The 15,573-nt window shown below is 43.6% G+C and overlaps 1 protein-coding gene across 1 annotated transcript; it reads left to right on the top strand.

The window, feature by feature from the left end:
- The first annotated feature begins 1,050 nt into the window (after positions 1 to 1,050).
- Positions 1,051 to 10,125, top strand: LOC105008637 (transmembrane protein 184C). The gene is made up of 12 exons (XM_034290355.1): positions 1,051 to 1,457; positions 1,700 to 1,912; positions 2,307 to 2,437; positions 2,823 to 2,859; positions 3,597 to 3,802; positions 4,274 to 4,348; positions 5,160 to 5,253; positions 5,546 to 5,658; positions 5,814 to 5,913; positions 6,084 to 6,255; positions 7,921 to 7,995; positions 8,979 to 10,125. The coding sequence occupies exons 2-12, from the start codon at positions 1,796 to 1,798 to the stop codon at positions 9,431 to 9,433; spliced, it is 1,575 nt and encodes a 524-aa protein (XP_034146246.1). The 5' UTR covers positions 1,051 to 1,457; positions 1,700 to 1,795; the 3' UTR covers positions 9,434 to 10,125.
- The last annotated feature ends 5,448 nt before the right edge of the window (positions 10,126 to 15,573 follow it).

Raw genomic sequence — 15,573 nt, 5'->3', positions numbered from 1 at the left:
ACCCCAGGGTCCCATCACTTATATGGTGATTTTCACTGGGGACCCTGGAGCAACATGTCTCATTGTGTCGTGTTGCTAAGGTCTTCCCTGGGTCTGTGCTTTGAGTCCAGCTCTCTGGATGCTCCAGCCTGGCAACAGGTTGGGTCAGGAGGAGCAACACGCGACTATTCACACGCATCTGAAGACAGTGTTGTGTATCTAACATATATAATCTGCAATAAATGTTGTGCATTGGAATTGTTTTATTGTTTTTATGTAAGATTGGAGAGACAGGTTTATAGTGTTGGTGATGTCTTTCTATGTGTATGCCAGAAACAAAATAAAATCATATTTTTAAACGTTTATTGAAGGTGCACAGTGTCCAGTCTGTGAATGTTCAGACAAATGTGTTTGGTCCAAACCTTCATTGCCTGTGATAAAATCAGATCACACATATTGTCATTGTTACCGCCCAGTCTACATTTTCCTCTCCTTTTCTTGTTCCACATCTCCTCTGTATCTCTCTCTCTGACTCTATGAATTCAACTGAATATGGGCCGAACTGGCATGAAAGGATGGGTGCTACTCATTCTCTAATGACCTCTGATGTGTGTTGTGGTGTAGTTCAATCTGACTCATATATATTTAAACACACTGTTAAATGGTAGACGTTAGATTTCCATATTAGTTTAACAACCTCCTTTTTACTGCCTAAAACTGCCTAAATTAAACTTGTAAAACCCAGCTAACACCAGACTATTGGCTAGTAGGCTGTTAAAATGACAGAAGTAGAACTCAACTCTTGGAAAAACGTTTCTGGATAATGGGCTCATTTTGAAATGTCTGGAAGCTCAATGGCGACAACCAGTGGTCAAGAATAAACAGTAAAGCATTTTATTCCGGTAATCCTAATAGAGGATGCCAGTGACAAGACAAGACAGCCTGGCATTTCAATCCACCGATCTAAAATGCTTCAGGTATTTAAGAATCTGGTGAAAACACAGTGGTTTCGTTTATGTTTTAAATGTAGTGGCACAGACATACCAAGAGTCCACTAGTCCATCGGTTTTCTTGCCCTTCCTTAATTGTTCCACATAACTGACCATCTGACTTAATGATGGTGAAGCCGTGGTTCTGCGGCTGTGCTTCTGTGGAACCACGTATTTTTCCAGTAAAGTGGGACCGTCACTAACGGACCTGTCCCAGAAGAGTGGACTCAACGGTTACGACGTGAGCGTCAACATGGAACCGCACGCGCGTGATTTGACGCGGGCGTCTGTCTCGAATCCCCGTTTCGACCGAACCAACTCGGGGGGCGGTACACCTTAAGGATTTTCATCGGTCAATTCTTGGTGATTTTGGAATACAGGACATAACCCTCGATATCTTAATGGACAAAACGCAACGTTGTCAGGCTACGCGCGCATTTAGCCTAGAGAATGTGTGCTATAAAAGCGTATCAGGCTGCGCATGATTAGGTAAAGACAACATTACTACAATAAGTGATGGATTCTTGTCTAGCCCTAATGTTTATCATTATAACGAGGGAAATATAAAGACTATTGACGTTTATAATTTTGTAAACAAACTGTATCCATCTTCGTGATTGTATATAGGCTGTTGTCAAGGTGTTGTGTACAGGGAACAGCTAGAGTACCGATTAGCCAACACCCACCCGTTCCATTTCCACCTCATCCATCACTTCTAACCAACCCCTTAGAAAACCAACCAGACGACGCGAACCGAACGGATAAGATCCAACCGAGCACAACAGAACCAAACGAAGTGAACAGAACCGAACCAAACTAACGGAACCATGCCGTGTACGTGCAGGAACTGGCGGCGGTGGATCCGGCCTCTGGTTCTGTGTCTGTACGTCGCGTGCGTGCTCGTTGCGCTGCCGCTGTGCGTGTGGCAACTACAGAAGGCTGAGGTGAGACCAAATCTGTTGTTTGTAAATTTAACTGTTGCTCATATAGTAGTTACCTGTTGTCCAGGACAAACCTGACGCGAGCGGAGTTTACTGGTCTCCACCAATTAAATGAAGGGGGTGATTTGTGTGGGAAGACTGGAGCTCCAATGTTACAGTAGATTTGAGTATTTGTCCCAAACCATCCATTGATAAATCTCAAATTCCATCTGATGTGACTTCAGAACCCCAGTCCGCTTATACCCAGCAGCTCCGTTTAAATTGGACTTCAGTAGTTAGCTAACCGGACCCAGCACCCTCACCTATGATGAGACCCACATGTAAACTTAAACCAGAGTAGACCATTGTGCTGTTGTGTGCTCTGTAATAGTTTACCACATTCTTCTTCTGTTATCAGGTGGGGGCCCATAGTAAAGCCTGGTTCATAGCGGGAGTGTTTGTCTTTATGACCATTCCCATCTCCCTCTGGGGCATCCTGCAACACCTGGTACACTACACCCAGCCTGAGCTACAGAAACCTATCATCAGGTAGGAACTCTACACATCTGGTATACAACACACATGGTACACACTCAATGTAAACAACACAAAGGGCGGTATACACAACACACCTAGTATACAAAAAATTAGTATACACAACACACCTTGTATACAATCAATCAATTCAATTTATTTTATAAAGCCCTTTTTTCTTCAGCACTTTTACAATTGAGTTGACACAAACATGATATACAACACAACAGGCACACAACACACCTGGATTAAAACACACCTGGTATAGAAATTACCTGACATATACCCAACACATATTGAAGCTTTTCCCGACCCAACTGAGACTGATCTAGGTTCAACTATTTATGAATGCAGAAGAAGAGGTCCCATTCTGAATGAGTTGTTTCTCTGTGTTTCACAGAATCTTATGGATGGTTCCCATCTACAGTCTGGACAGTGTGAGTTACAACTGGTTGTGTTTTTGTAATGATTACGTCTGGCAGGATTAGTTATCTCGAGTTAACGTTCTGTGAGTTTGGAGCACACGTCAGGTTTACTGTGATTCTTCATCAGAAACCAAAATGAAATAAAAAAGAATACAATGCAGTTGTTTGCAACAATGGTTAAGTAAAATATTTTACCAACGTTACTTTAGACAAAGCAAGAATTCAGAGTCCTTATGGTGTACGTTGTATGCCTCAATAAGCAAATTCTGAATTAACAGTAAATCACAATAAAATCATGCAAGTTATTATAATAGTTATTTTGCTCTATCATTTGATAGGCCTGGTATTTTTTATACTGTAGAATAGAACCTCAGAACCTTACACCAGAACACTGAGTCATCAGTCATAAGGTTCTGGAATGGCTGGACAGTTTAAGTTCTATTCAGACCTACACATCGCCATAGAAACGGCCCTAATTGAAGACAGCTTGCTAATGTCACAAGACGAGATGGCTTGAATAGCACACAAATTACACGTGCATGCGCACAAATGCACGGACACACTCACACGCACGACAATACAAACCCGTTCCCACGCGTACACAAATAGATAAGCCAAACAGTGACCTGCAATAAAACAGTAGTCAGATCCCACAGTAAAGCCAGGTCATTAATCCTTGTGCACAGTTACATTTCAAACAAGCCCATATCCTAACTGTGATTGCCCCCACAACCTCCTCCGCTCCACAGTGGATCGCTCTGCGCTACCCCAGCATAGCCATCTATGTGGACACGTGCCGGGAGTGTTACGAGGCCTACGTCATCTACAACTTCCTGGTCTTCCTGCTCAACTACCTGTCCAACCAATACCCCAGCTTGGTGCTGATGTTGGAGGTCCAGGAGCAGCAGAAACACCTGCCGCCTCTCTGCTGCTGCCCCCCCTGGGCCATGGGAGAGTGAGTGAAGGAGGGCTGTACTGACAGGCTGCTGGGTGGCTGTTTGTGACTGGAGTCTCTGCTCCGTCAGGGTGTAGTTGTTGTTGGGTGGCTGGTTTTGACTGGAGTCTCTGCTCCGTCTGGGTGTAGTTGTTGGGTGGCTGGTTGTGACTGGTGTCTCTGCTCCGTCAGGGTGTAGTTGTTGTTGGGTGGCTGGTTGTGACTGGAGTCTCTGCTCCGTCAGGGTGTAGTTGTTGGGTGGCTGGTTGTGACTGGAGTCTCTGCTCCGTCTGGGTGTAGTTGTTGGGTGGCTGGTTGTGACTGGAGTCTCTGCTCCGTCAGGGTGTAGTTGTTGGGTGGCTGGTTGTGACTGGAGTCTCTGCTCCGTCTGGGTGTAGTTGTTGGGTGGCTGGTTGTGACTGGAGTCTCTGCTCCGTCAGGGTGTAGTTGTTGTTGGGTGGCTGGTTGTGACTGGTGTCTCTGCTCCGTCAGGGTGTTGCTGTTCCGCTGTAAGCTGGGCGTGCTGCAGTACACCGTGGTACGCCCCCTGACCACGGTGGTGGCGCTGTGAGTACAACACGCCTGCAACACAGGTGTCCCACCAAACACAGGGGTCCCACCTAACACAGGGATCCCACCAAACACGAGCGTCCCACCAAACACGGCCGTCCCACCAAACACAGGGGTCCCACCAAACACAGGGGTCCCACCAAACACAGGGGTCCCACCAAACACAAGCGTTCCACCTAACACAGGGGTCCCACCTAACACGGGTCCCACCAAACACGAGCGTCCCACCAAACACAGGGGTCCCCCAAACACGGGGGTCCAGGTCACAAGTGTACTCTACATTATGACAGATCCTATCGAGACACACAGACTGACCTCCATGTGTCCAAATGATGCAAGAAATACCATGTGTTTACAGGAAACTTTCACTACCTCTCTCTCCCTCTCTCTACCTCCCTCTCCCTCCCTCTCTCTCTCTCTCTCTCTCTCTCCCCATCTCCCCATCTCCCTCTTTCTCCCCCCTCTCTCTCCCTCCATCTCCCTCTCTCTTCCCCATCTCCCTATCTCCCTCTCCCCCCTCTATCCCTCTCTCTCCCCCGTCTCTCTCTCTCCCCCTGTCTCCCTCTCTCCCTCTCCCCCCTCTCTCCCTCTCCTCCCTCTCTCTCCCCATCTCCCTCTCCCCCATCTCTCCTTCCCTCTCCCTCCCTCTCTCCCTCCCTACCTCCCTCCCTCTCTCCCTCTCTCCCTCTCCCCCCTCTCTCCCCTCCCTCTCCCCCCTCTCCCCCCTCTCTCTCCCCCTGTCTCCCTCTCTCCCTCTCTCTCTCTCCCTCTCTCTCCCCCTCTCTCCCTCACCTTCCCTCACACGCAGGATGTGTCAGCTGTTCAGAGTGTATGATGAAGGAAACTTCAGCACCAGGAATGCCTGGACATACCTGGTTATAATCAACAACATTTCCCAGCTGGTGAGAACCCACACACACACTCCATACTCACAAACACACACAAATTACACTTCGCTATTCTTTTGGGGACATCATTCCCATTCAAAATCCCATTGTCCTTTAACCCTGCCTGGATAAAAACCTTGTGGGGAACAGTAATCAGGTTTTACTATCATTGTGACTTGGAACACACACACACATACATACACACACACTGAACAAGAGTTATTTGTGTGTAGAATTCAAGTGTTTTTATTAACCTCCTGTCTCTGTATCTCTCCCCCTCTACTCTACTCTACACCCCCCCACCCAGTTTGCCATGTACTGTTTGGTCCTGCTCTATAAAGCCTTAAAGGAGGAGCTGAGTCAGATTAGACCTGTCGGGAAGTTCCTCTGCGTCAAGATGGTCGTCTTCGTCTCCTTCTGGTGAGGGGGCGGGATGGAGGAGAACCAGAACATCAGTCACTCTCCCTCCACCCAGATCTCTGGCTCCACTGAATGTGAAGGGCTCATACTGAAGGGGCTCTATTGGTTTGGTGAACATTGTGGAGTACAGGGTGACATGGGTTGATTCCCTGCAGGCAGGCGGTGCTGATCGCTATCCTGGTCAAGGTGGGGGCCATCTCAGACAAGCACACCTGGGACTGGGTTGGGGTGGAGTCTGTTTCCACTGGCCTGCAGGTATACACACACACACACACACACACACACGTTTAAATATACTTGTCAGAATTTGTCGGGATCCCAATTGATTTCCATACAAATAATAATCACCTCTCAAGTGTAGTAGTACACGCAAACACTTACACACACACACACAACTCCTAACACTCTGTCTCTCTTCCCTGTAGGACTTCATAATCTGTGTGGAGATGTTTCTGGCTGCTATAGCTCACCACTACAGCTTCAGCTACAAGCCCTACATACTGGAGGCGGAGGAGGGTAGCTGCTTCGACTCCTTCATGGCCATGTGGGACCTGTCGGACATCACCGCTGACGTCACTGAGCAGGTCCGACACGTCGGTGAGTGGACCCGGGACACATGGTTATCAGGTCTTCACCGTGTTTACCATCTGGCCGTATGTTATCAGGTCTTCACCGTGTTTACCATCAAGCAGTATGTTATCAGGTCTTCACCGTGTTTACCGTCTGACAGTATGTTATTAGGTCTTCACCGTGTTTACCATCAAGCAGTATGTTATCAGGTCTTCACCGTGTTTACAGTCTGGCAGTATGTTATCAGGTCTTCACCGTGTTTACAGTCTGGCAGTGTGTTATCAGGTGTTCACCGTGTTTACCTTCTGGCAGTATGTTATCAGGTGTTTACCGTCTGGCAGTATGTTATCAGGTCTTTACAGTGTTTACAGTCTGGCAGTATGTTATCAGGTGTTTACCGTCTGGCAGTATGTTATCTGGTCTTCACCGTGTTTACGGTCTGGCAGTATGTTATCAGGTCTTCACCGTGCTTAGGTCTTCTGGGGAGGGACGTCTCTGTGTCAGAGGTCATGGTCAACTGGGGAGGGACGTCTCTGTGTCAGAGGTCATGGTCTTCTGGGGAGGTACATCTCTGTGTCAGAGGTCATGGTCTTCTGGGGAGGTATGTCTCTGTGTCAGAGGTCAAAGTCAGCTTTGCTGTTTGAAGAAGGAGAATCGGTTTCCATAGGTATGCAGGTTTACACGTCCTAAAATGTTGGATACTTTTGTGTAGTTAATCAGATTTTTAGAAACAAATGAAATATAGAAAATGTTTATTTGTTAGTGTGCATGTCGACAGCCCATCTATTCGTGGACAGCCATTCAGTTTTCCCAGCGCTAATGCTTGTTAGGCATTATCTCCATGTAATGCAATGACTTGCTAGATGCTGGCTACACGTTAGCTCCATGTAATACAATAGATATATAGATGATAGCTACACATTAGCTCCATGTAATACAGTAGATACTTAAATGCTGGCTACACATTAGCTCTATGTAATACAATAGATAGATAGATGCTAGCTACACGTTAGCTCCATGTAATACAGTAGATAGTTAAATGCTGGCTACACGTAATCTCTATGTAATACAATAGATAGATAGATGCTAGCTACACGTTAGCTCCATGTAATACAGTAGATAGTTAAATGCTGGCTACACGTTAGCTCTATGTATTACAATAGATAGATACCATCTACACGTTAGCTCCATGTAATACAGTAGATATACAGATACTAGCTACACGTTAGCTCCATGTAATACAGTAGATATACAGATGCTAGCTACACGTTAGCTCCATGTAATACAATAGATAGATGCTAGCTACACGTTAGCTCCATGTAATACAGTAGATATATAGATGCTAGCTACACGTTAGCTCCATGTAATACAATAGATAGATGCTAGCTACACGTTAGCTCCATGTAATACAGTAGATATATAGATGCTATGTAGACATTACCTCCATGTAATAGGTAGACATTAGCTCTGTGTTTGCTCAAATGTTTTATAGCCCTACTTTCTGTGTATGTTGCATTTGTATGTCCGTGTATGTTTGTGTGTGTGTGTGTGTGTGTGTGTCTGTGTGTGTGTCTGTGTGTGTGTGTGTGTGTGTGTCTGTGTGTGTGTGTGTGTGTGTGTGTGTAGCTACCCCTAACCTGGTCTTGTCTCTACGTAGTAACACAACCCCCTCCCCACCCTCCCCTTCCTCAGGTCGGACAGTCCTGGGGCGACCTAACAAGATGTACTTCAGCTCCACTAGCCGTCCGGAACACACAGAACATACAGGTCAGGTCCTTAACACACCAAACACCTTAACACACAGAACACACAGGTCAGGTCCTTAACACACCAAACACTTTAACACTCCAAACATACAGGACAGGTCCTTAACACACCAAACATTTTAACACATCAAACACACAGGTCAGGTCCTAAACACACCAAACACCTTAACACTCCAAACATACAGGATAGGTCCTTAACACACCAAACATTTTAACACATCAAACACACAGGTCAGGTCCTAAACACACCAAACACCTTAACACTCCAAACATACAGGTCAGGTCCTTAACACACCAAACACACAGGTCAGGTCCTTAACACACCAAACACCTTAACAAACCAAACACACAGGTCAGGTCCTTAACACACCAAACACTTTAACACATCAAACACAAAGGTCAGGTCCTTAACACACCAAACATACAGGACAGGTCCTTAACACACCAAACACTTTAACACATCAAACACACAGGTCAGGTCCTTAACACACCAAACATACAGGTCAGGTCCTAAACACACCAAACACAAAGGTCAGGTCCTTAACACACCAAACACCTTAACACACCAAACACACAGGTCAGGTCCTTAACACACCAAACACCTTAACACACCAAACACACAGGTCAGCTCCTTAACACACCAAAAACCTTAACACTCCAAACATACAGGTCAGGTCCTTAACACACCAAACACTTTAACACATCAAACACAAAGGTCAGGTCCTTAACACACCAAACACCTTAACAAACCAAACACACAGGTCAGGTCCTTAACACACCAAACACCTTAACAAACCAAACACACAGGTCAGGTGCTTAACACACCAAACAAAAAGGTCAGGTCCTAAACGCACCAAACACACAGGTCAGGTCCTTAACACACTGAACAAACAATTCAGGTCCTTTCAACACCAAACATATCTCAAACCTGTAGTACTTCACAGATCTCAATAATTTTTATTATTATCTTTGTTACTGTATTAGGTCTCCTGTCTGCTCCATCTCAGCGTGGGTCACAACAGGATGTCATCGCTACGGAAACCGCCTCCGTCCCTGCATCCCCTCTGTCCGGTCACTACCAGGGTTTAGGTCACACCCCCATCTCACAAGGACACACCCCAACGCCACACTCTTTTTCCGCCCCCGCAGGGTTCACCTCCTCTGATTGGGACGAGGAGAGCGATGAGACCCAATCAGAGACCGCCGCAAGGGTGTCACCTATTCCTCCTGGTGTCGGCCCAACTGGTGACATCACCGCCGACAACAGCAGTGCTCTCATTGACATCACTGTGAGCAGTGACGTCTCTGACGGGGACTTCACTGGCCACGCCCCCAGTGACATAATCTCTGATGCCTTTGTTGACATCAGCGCTGACCGTACTGGGGAAATGAGCGGCGACTTTCCTGGGGACATCAGTAGTTACATTACTTCTACATAGGAGGAGGATGATAGGCCCAAAATGTATTCCTTCCTGGCTAATGTCCCTTCTGTTTTCTGATTGGCTGAGACAACCCTGTAGTGCTGTCTCTAAATTCTAGACCGTTTTATGGCCACAGATGTAATATCAATGTTATATATTTTGTTTATAGAAAAAAGTGTCACGTTTTGACAAACTAATGTTGAGGACTAATTTACATGCTATTTAATGTTTGCTTTCATATTTTGTGGCCTTTTGATGTTAAAAAGTATTTTGTTTTTATCTCTTTCATTCATTTAATATGTATGCATAGTTCTGTATTCATATTTATTTTACAGCAAATGTCCTTAATAAGAAAGTGCTTTTTTATGTTAACCACCAGTGAAATGTTTATCGATATGAAACTGAAAGCTACATGGATTACAAATATTTACCAGTGAGAGGGCACTTATATATATTAATACAAATATTTCATAGACAATATATCATTAATATTTAATACATAATACTTCAGATTGCTAAAATTGAATACATAATATAGAATGAATATGCAGTATATACCTAATATATATTTTCATACAAAATATAAAGACGTCTTTCGGAATAATCTTAGGGAAGCATATCTAATAATCTGTTCAGCTGTTTGTATTACGACATTATTACCATATTATTACTACATATCACTACATTATTACCATATTAATACTACATATCACTACATTATTACCATATTACTACTACATATCACTACATTATTACCATATTACTACTACATATCACTACATTATTACCAAATTATTACTACATATCACTTATATTATTAACATTATTATGTATCACAGCATTATTATACATAAAAGTACATATCACTACATTATTAATGACTATAACTAAATTAGTACTACATTATTACTACAGTGTTTCGAACTACAAACCTTTTTATAATAGAAGCAAGTTGGTCTTGATCATAGGTCAGTGTTGATCCTATCTCCTAACGTCCTGGGGACCTGCACAAATTGAGAGTGTTAGGCTCTTGGATGATCAAATATAATTAATTATTCTTGATTATTTTGAATCATAATTTTGAAGATACATATTGTGTGTGCCCCTAGCATAAGCTGGAAGAACAGGACATAAGGCTGTTAGCATCGTACGTGCCCATTGCATTAGCTGGAAGAACAGTAACGTCAGGTTGTTAGCATCGTACGTGCCCATAGCAATAGCTGGAAGAACAGTAACGTCAGGTTGTTAGCATCGTACGTGCCCATAGCAATAGCTGGAAGAACAGTAACGTCAGGTTGTTAGCATCGTACGTGCCCATAGCAATAGCTGGAAGAACAGGACATAAGGCTGTTAGCATCGTACGTGCCCATTGCATTAGCTGGAAGAACAGTAACGTCAGGTTGTTAGCATCGTACGTGCCCATAGCAATAGCTGGAAGATACTGAAGAACACTTATGAATACAGTGCTACAGACAATCCAAAGCTCCACACTCATACATACACACAGTGTAATTACTTCCAAAACCCCAGGTCTTAGTCACCCTGTGGATGACCATGGTCCTATTGAGTGAGAGGATTCCATTCACGTCTGCTGATCCCATCTACAGGCCTTCTGTTGTGTTGCCTATTAAACTACTACAAAACCATGGCTGTGTTAAATGGAACTACATTCATTTTATAAATTGCCAGGGAGCCCTTAAACATACAGCTAGACTGCAAAACTCAAGGCTACATATTTTTTTAATTAGAAGTGTCTGGACACAGGATATATATCATTATAAAAAAGTGGGTTTGGTTGCATCTAAAGGGAGTGTCCGTGAAGAGGTAACTCAAGGAGCCACCTGACATCTCCAACTAAGCTCCAACTAACACAGTGGGAAAAATATTGCCTATAACAGATGTCAACCAGCAGGCCATCCAGTTTAATCAGGACTGTTTGTAACTGTGGTGCTTCAATATGTCTTGTTTTCAGGGATAAGGTGGAGGAAACCTCCCATTGGAGAAGGTCAGAGAGGAAGAGCCTCTGGCTTTGAGAAGGAGAAAAAGGTGAGGAAAATACAAATGTATTTGAACAGATATAGTGTTCAGAAACAGGGGGCAGTAAACAGTCATACTGTGTTCAGCAAACAGATACAATTCAGTTTTAGTGTGGAAAGACAACACCTGGGGGCAGAAAGTGCGAATGCACAAAAATATTCTGTTTTATGAAACAGTGCGCACGCACATCCCACGGCGGTTTTCTTTTATAAATCACAACCTACTCCAAATTAAGCGCACGTGTGCAAGCGTCTTGCCCCACCCAATTAACCAGATTTGCGGATAAATGGTCACTGAAACGCTCTGAATTAATATTAATCGATACTGACTCCATTACTGCAGTGACGGCAAATCCCAACAGAAAACCAGGAAAATAATATATTTCACAGTGTGAACTTGAGGTTCTTGTAGGGGTGGTTGAACAAGGAACAAATCTACTGTTTGGTGGACAGTGTGGGCATTACAAATGCCTAAAAGGCGTTAGAGTGGCAGCATGTGGCAAACGGCAGTGAATGCGACAGGCTCATGTCGAACCATCCCAGAAATGAAAACGAAGTGGTGTGACATTAAAGTGGAGGGTTAAGCCCATCGCCTTACACAGACAGTTTTGGGCCACAGGTGTGGGAAAAGGGACACCGGAGCTCAACGACTTGCTGGTATTGTAGGGGAATCCCTCCTCCTCATGGAGGACTCATGGAGGAGTCATGGGTTGACCCGAGCCACTACACCAGTTAATACCATGTCTGCATCACATATCACTTGACATTAATGGGAGGATGATGCTTTCGGTTAAAGACAGCATATTCATTTCCACGCTGTGCCCTTATAGAATGAGTGCAGTCATGAGCTCGGATTACATTTGGGAAACCGGACATTGCTTTTTTATTTGCCTGTTCACCCACCGTGTAAGGTAACTTGATGTAAAGGGGCGTCAATCCAATTACACCTCCTAACACATCTGGCTAAACACAGCTTAAGGCTGGCTGAGATCCAATCAGCAACCCTGTAGGTGGTTTACTGGGGGGGTCAGGGTCAATCTATCCCAGGATTTTCACTCTTTTCCAGGGCATTCACATTGACTTGTCTGTAATATGGGGGGGGGGGGGGGGGGGGGTCAATATTCTGCGCCCCAGCCTGTCAGACAATTCCCTTTGAAAAGTGCCAGTTGCAAGAAATCAGAGGGTTGTCAGGACTTGTAGTATGGAACCAGCTTGGTTTCTGCGGGTGCTTCTCTGTAAACCTGAGCCCATTACAGCACAGAGATCCAAGATAATAGCTCTTGGTAATCGGAAATGGCTCATAAGCCACTCGTCATCATTTGCCAGTAAATCTTGCTGGTCTCTGAAAATTCAATCTCCAAATTCTTCCATTCGCCAAATCTTCCAAAAGTGCCAAAGCAGCCACTGTGCGTCATTACGTATTGCAATTGCATGCCTTTTCATACCCACCCATGTTATTGTAAAAGCCATCCAATTCCATAACACTTTCAGGCGTGGTAATTGCACTGATTGTCATTGACAATGCAGGGCCATTATCACATTGACAGTTATGCGCAACGAACATGTGATGACATATATGACATCACATGGCATTCATATCTGCCCGATCAGTTTAAAGGTAATTTGTCCTCGTGTTCACCTTATTATTTATGAAAATCCATTTCATAACATGCAAGAAGTGTTGAATGATTACAGATCCAATCAAATATGATTCCCGATTCAACTGTACAAATATTTGAGGGGATCATTTGCATGAACAGATATCTCCCTTTGTATTTATTGTAAACATGTTTTGTGTGCACTCCAGGGACTATTTAATAAGTGACAGGTTATATATCGATACATTTTTCACAATCTTTTCAATTTGAACGATTTTTTCAAATTTCATCGTTCTGCCATCAGAGTCACACTTTCCCTTTTGTCTAATGTACAGGTGCTGGTCATATAATTAGAATATCATCAAAAAGTAGATTTATTTCAGTAATTCCATTGAAAAAGTGAAACTTGTATATTATATTCATTCATTACACACAGACTGATGTAATTCAAATGTTTATTTCTTTTAATTGTTATGATTATAACTGACAACTAATGAAAATCCCAAATTCAGTATCTCTGAAAATTTGAATATTACTTAAGACCAATACAAAAAAATATTTTTAGAAATGTTGGCCAACTGAAAAGTATGAACATGAAAAGTATGAGCATGTACAGCACTCAATACTTAGTTGGGGCTCCTTTTGCCTGAATTACTGCAGCAATGCAGCGTGGCATGGAGTCGATCATTCTGTGGCACTGCTCAGGTGTTATGAGAGCCCAGGTTGCTCTAATAGTGGCTTTTAGCTCTTCTGCATTGTTGGGTCTGGCGTATCGCATCTTCCTCTTCACAATACCCCATAGATTTTCTATAGGGTTAAGGTCAGGCGAGTTTGCTGGCCAATTAAGAACAGGAATACCATGGTCCTTAAACCAGGTACTGGTATCTTTGGCACTGTGTGCAGGTGCCAAGTCCTGTTGGAAAATGAAATCTGCATCTCCATAAAGTTGGTCAGCAGCAGGAAGCATGAAGTGCTCTAAAACTTCCTGGTAGACGGCTGTGTTGACCTTGGACCTCAGAAAACACAGTGGAAGAACACCAGCAGATGACATGGCACCCCAAACCATCACTGACTGTGGAAACTGTACACTGGACTTCAAGCAACGTGGATTCTGTGCCTCTTCCTCCAGACTCTGGGACCTTGATTTCCAAAGGAAATGCAAATGTTACTTTAATCAGAGAACATAACTTTGGACCACTCAGCAGCAGTCCAGTCCTTTTTGTCTTTAGCCCTGGCGAGACGCTTCTGACGCTGTCTTGTTCAAGAGTGGCTTGACACAAGGAATGCGAAAGCTGAAACCCATGTCTTGCATATGTCTGTGCGTGGTGGTTCTTGAAGCACTGACTTCAGCTGCGGTCCACTCTTCGTGAATCTCCCCCACATTTTTTAATGGGTTTTGTTTCACAATCCTCTCCAGGGTGCGGTTATCCCTATTGCTTGTACACTTTTTCTACCACATCTTTTCCTTCCCTTCGCCTCTCTATTAATGTGCTTGGACACAGAGCTCTGTGAACAGCCAGCCTCTTTAGCAATGACCTTTTGTGTCTTGCCCCTTGACAGCTGTCAAGTCAGCAGTCTTCCCCATGATTGTGTTGCCTACAGAACTAGACTGAGAGACCATTTAAAGGCCTTTGCAGGTGTTTTGAATTAATTAGCTGATTAGAGTGTGACACCAGGTGTCTTCAATATTGAACCTTTTCACAATATTCAAATTTTCTGAGATACTGAATTTGGGGTTTTCATTAGTTGTCAGTTATAATCATCAAAATTAAAAGTAATAAACACCCGAAATATATCACTGTGTGTAATGAATGTATACATTATACAAGTTTCACTTTTTGAATGGAATTACTGAAATAAATCAACTTTTGGATGATATTCTAATTATATGACCAGCACCTGTATGTTCGTATGCATGGGTCAAAGTGTGCGTAGAGAACTCCACATTCTCACCTGAAGATTTTTTGTTTAAGTCACCTGACCGGGGTTGCGGTGAAGTTCTCATTGACTTACTTTTGAGCGCCCGCCGCTCATGTCGACCTATGAACAGTGTGCATCTTGTCAACCAATCAGTCAATCATTAATTGACAACACGGATGTATGAGAGGAAAAAATAGGACACATATATCATTGTCGGATGTCCCGTAATTATACTATTTAACTTTACTCACTGCAGACCTACAGGGACATAAACCAACAAAAACGCTGATGCAGTTGTGTGGTTATCAGGGGGGTTTTAGCCTATATATTATGGACGCAAATGAGGAGAGTGGGTTTATAATACCGTTTATACTCGTTTGACTGGGTAGAATTCGCACGTGCACAACTAGTGAAGTTGTTAATTCAATATCAATCGTCATGTGTAATTTTGTTTTTATAATATTATAAGAATATAGCCTAATAATTATAACAAGAATAATATTGCACACAGATGAATAGCACACAGAGAATTGCAAACAATCTGCTTACCTAATTAGCCCACATTACCTATTCAAAATTAACGCAGAAAAAATTCAATTTGCTT

Source organism: Esox lucius, chromosome 24, assembly GCF_011004845.1.
Source record: "Esox lucius isolate fEsoLuc1 chromosome 24, fEsoLuc1.pri, whole genome shotgun sequence".
Classification (NCBI taxonomy): domain Eukaryota; kingdom Metazoa; phylum Chordata; class Actinopteri; order Esociformes; family Esocidae; genus Esox; species Esox lucius.
This window is presented reverse-complemented; position numbering and strand designations above follow the sequence as displayed.